Raw genomic sequence first — 3716 nt, forward strand, 5'->3', positions numbered from 1 at the left:
GGCATCAGGGAAGTCAAGCACGTTGCCTGGCTGGCAGAGCAGGTAGGCTGGGCAGGGCAGGGTCTCACCTGGTCCTCATTCAGAGCTGCATAGTTACCGCATTTCACATGTCTATAATATTTATTGTTCAGTTAGTCCTGGATATCTAGTTTGGAGATCTTCTGACTTGATAGTCTTTTTTTGTTGTTTTTCTTCCAGTTTGTTTGCTTATTTATTCCATGAGAAAGAAAAAGAGACAGGCACATCCAGCAGGGTTTTTTTATGCCACAGACCGCTTCCAGTGTCAGCCCACTAGATCTCGGGCTCGTGCACATGCACCTGGCATGCTCAGAGACAGACTAGGTTGTGAACCTAGCATCTTTCCCGTAAGATCGAGTCATATTACCACTATGCCACCACCAGGCCTCCATTTGTCCATCTTTAATTTCTCTTCCCTATTTTCCTTCTACCTCAATTATTTATTACTAATGATCGTCTCCACCAGAATAATTGACATTATCATTACTGTCTCTGTCTTTAATGACAGAAGGTAACTTTTATGATTTTAGACCAGGGTCAGCAAACTTTTTGTCACAATTACCTGACTCTGCCATTGTAGCAAGAAAACTGTTATAGATCATATGAAATAAAAAGGTATGAGTATTTCGTTACAATTGTATTTACAGAAACAAGTGATGATCTGGATTCAGCCCAGAAGCCATAGTTTCCCAACCTTCGTTCCAGCCTGTTGGCAGAGTTTCTAGGGCCAGCAGGCTGTAGTTTACTCCTCTGCTCGGGGAAAAGTATAAGATAGGCAAAATACTATACAGACTATTTGACAAAGGTACAATTATCTTGCATAACTGAAAACTGAAAAGAAATAAGAAAGCCTAAGTAGATTTTGAATGGAGAGAAAGAGAAAATCCTAGCTGTATTAGATCCCAAGTTTGACAAAGGAGAAGTGAAAGTTCCACATGATAATTATGTTAAATCCTTCTTCTTCTTCTGAGTCTTTCCCTGTTAGCTGGGCGAGAGGGAGTTGAAAAAAACTCTGGACTTGGGACCAGCAGTTAGCGTAATGGCTGTGTCGCTGGACTCCCATGTAGTTGACCATGGTTCGAGTCCTGGACCCGGTGGCTTAAACTCACGCCAGGCGTGTGTGCGTGCGTGCCCAGGATCCCGAGAGAAGAATGGAGGAAAAGGGATTGCGGCGTGGCCATCCCCCCTGGGGGGTGATTTCTCACTTTCTGTCTCTGTCTGGCAAGTGCATGCGCCCTATAGCAAAAACCTCTCCAAAAAAAGAAAAAAAAATCTCTGGACTTTAGGGAGTTAAGAAATGAATGTTAAAGTACTAGCTCTGCTTTTTATCAGTTTAAGATTTTATTAAAATTTCACCTCTTTGAGTCCCAGTTCCTCCTAGTGTGCAAAGAGGCAGAGAGTTGGCCAGGTCACTGGCTCCCTGATACATAAGATTCAGCCCGGGGATGATTCTGTTTTTTCTGCTTGTTTTATTTTAAATAGAGTATCCCTGATTTGGCCTCTCATCTCTCCACCCAACAAAGTTCTCAGGGTGGGGTGGGGTGGGTTCGTTGTGTTTTTTTTCAGAGTCATGGAGGATTTTGTTTGTTTAGAGAGGATGTTTGTTGTTGCCCATAAAGTTGTGATTTGGTAGATCTGCATTGGGGCCTGGATCCCCAGGTAATTGTGTTTTGGGGCCAATTTTGGATGCCAGCAATCTCTTTATTATCGACATCTGAAATTTCATGTACATATCAAATAAAACTTTAATAAATTAGGGTCAGCCCCATAGCACAGTTAAGTGCTGTGCATCTGTAACTGGGTCCCACATGGCCAACTGTGTTTCAAATCCCAGCCTCGGTGGCTTGAAAAACATGTTGAGTGCATGTGAATCCATGCCCGAAATTCTGATGGACTACAGAAATGGAGGAAAGGATTGCTGCATAATTATGTGCCATTTGGTGGCTTTCTCCCTCTATCAAGTGCATACACCCTATGGCAGTTGAAGAAAAATATTTTTAAAATTATAATAAATCAGAACATAGAATTAATATAGTGATTATTTCTATGAAACAAAATAGCTATGCAAAGAAACTAATGAAAATCATGATACAAGTACTTAGGACTTTGTAAGTTTTAATACTTTATGTTTATCATTGTTTGTGACTGTAGTTAGATAAGCAGCTCCCCCAGTATTAGTGTTAGGATATTTTGTCATTACTAAAGATACTGCAACAAATGACCTTGTAGTTTGTCTTCTCACATATCCACTGTCTAAACTGGTTCCTGAGTAATTAATGCCTTCAGGTTCTTACTTGGGAATCAGGGTTTAGACAGGTTTCTGAGTTCAGATAGATCAGACAGCAAGGGAACCCTCTTGATCTGAATATATTCTGTTATTAAGTTTATGGTAGTAACGAGTAAAACCGATTGGTAAGGCATTTTTCTCAAAGTTTCCATCAGTTTCTAAGCTTGGATAGTGAGTTTAGAGAGAAGGGGCATTTCTATACCTTTAGGATACATCCCCAGAAGTGCTGAGTGAGAGGGTATATTATTGATCCCTACATAACAAATTATGCCCCAAGACTTAAAGGCTTAAAATAATAAACATTCTTCTCACACAGTTTCTTTCTTTTTTATTTATTTAATTTATTTGCTATAGCATGCATGCACTTGATAGAGAGAGGTAGGGGTAGGGGGAGTAAGAAAACACTCTCCCCCTTTGCAGGTATGGGGGTGGGTTTCTAAGTATCAGGATTTTGAGAGCAAGGTGGTTCTAGTCCAGGACCTCTCATAAAGTTTCAGAGAACTAACCAAGGTGGCAATCATTTGCGTGTTGGTAGCTTCACTGCCAAGCTGATTCATCCACCTGGCTGTTACAGGAGGCCCAAGTTCTTTACCATGTGGGCTTTCCTACAGGGCCGCCTGAGTATCCTTGCAACATGGCTACTGGTTTCCCCCAGAGCAAATGGTCTGAGAAAACAGGATGGAAGCCACAGTGCTGTTCATGGCCTAGTCTCAGAATTTCACACACAATTACTTCTGCTTTCTTCTTTTCATTAGAAATTAATTACGGGACCAGCAGGTGGCATGGTGGTTGAGGCGCTGAACACTCCCACATGGCTGAGCACAGTTCAAGTCCCAGACCTGGTGGCTTTCTTTCTTACTTTCTCTCTCTACGTATCTCTCTCTCTGGTCAAATTAATCTAAGTGAACGAATAAATAAAGGTAAATAAATAATTCTTAAAAAAAAAAAAGTGAATCACTAGGGCTACACTTTTGGGACTGAAGAGTAGCAAAGAATTTGTAGGTATATTTTTAAACTGCTACAAAGGGTATATGCATTTGTAATGTTGATGAATATTGCCAAATTGCCTTCAAATGAGGTTGTACTATAATTTAGATTCTCATCAGCAGTGTCTAAGAGTTGTCAGAATATTAATTTTTAATATATATATATATACTTACTTAATTAATTAATTTACATTCATTCACTGAACATCGTCACAGCATACAAAATGTGATTTCCAATCCAGAATATACTGCATAGTGGCTTAATAATACATGTTATCACCAATAATTTTCCATTTCTAGTTTCATATATATGTGTCTATATATTTCCCCCACTTTCTCACCCTCTGCCATTTCCCACCCTCCTCCCACACCATCTCAGGTATCTACAATTGTTTTCCATTCCTTCCCCCCCCACACATTTTATT

At 40.2% G+C, this 3716-nt stretch overlaps 1 protein-coding gene across 1 annotated transcript in view; it reads left to right on the forward strand.

The window, feature by feature from the left end:
* Positions 1-8: 8 nt before the first annotated feature.
* The window catches only part of SNTB2 (syntrophin beta 2), a gene marked incomplete at its 5' end in the record, with an annotated part of 47671 nt that continues 43963 nt past the window's right edge, over positions 9-3716 (forward strand). Inside the window, 1 exon segment of the mRNA XM_014591027.1 lies at positions 9-42. Coding sequence (XP_014446513.1) covers positions 9-42 — 34 coding nt within the window.

This window comes from Tupaia chinensis, unplaced genomic scaffold, assembly GCF_000334495.1.
Source record: "Tupaia chinensis unplaced genomic scaffold, TupChi_1.0 Scaffold000523_1, whole genome shotgun sequence".
Lineage (NCBI taxonomy): Eukaryota > Metazoa > Chordata > Mammalia > Scandentia > Tupaiidae > Tupaia > Tupaia belangeri.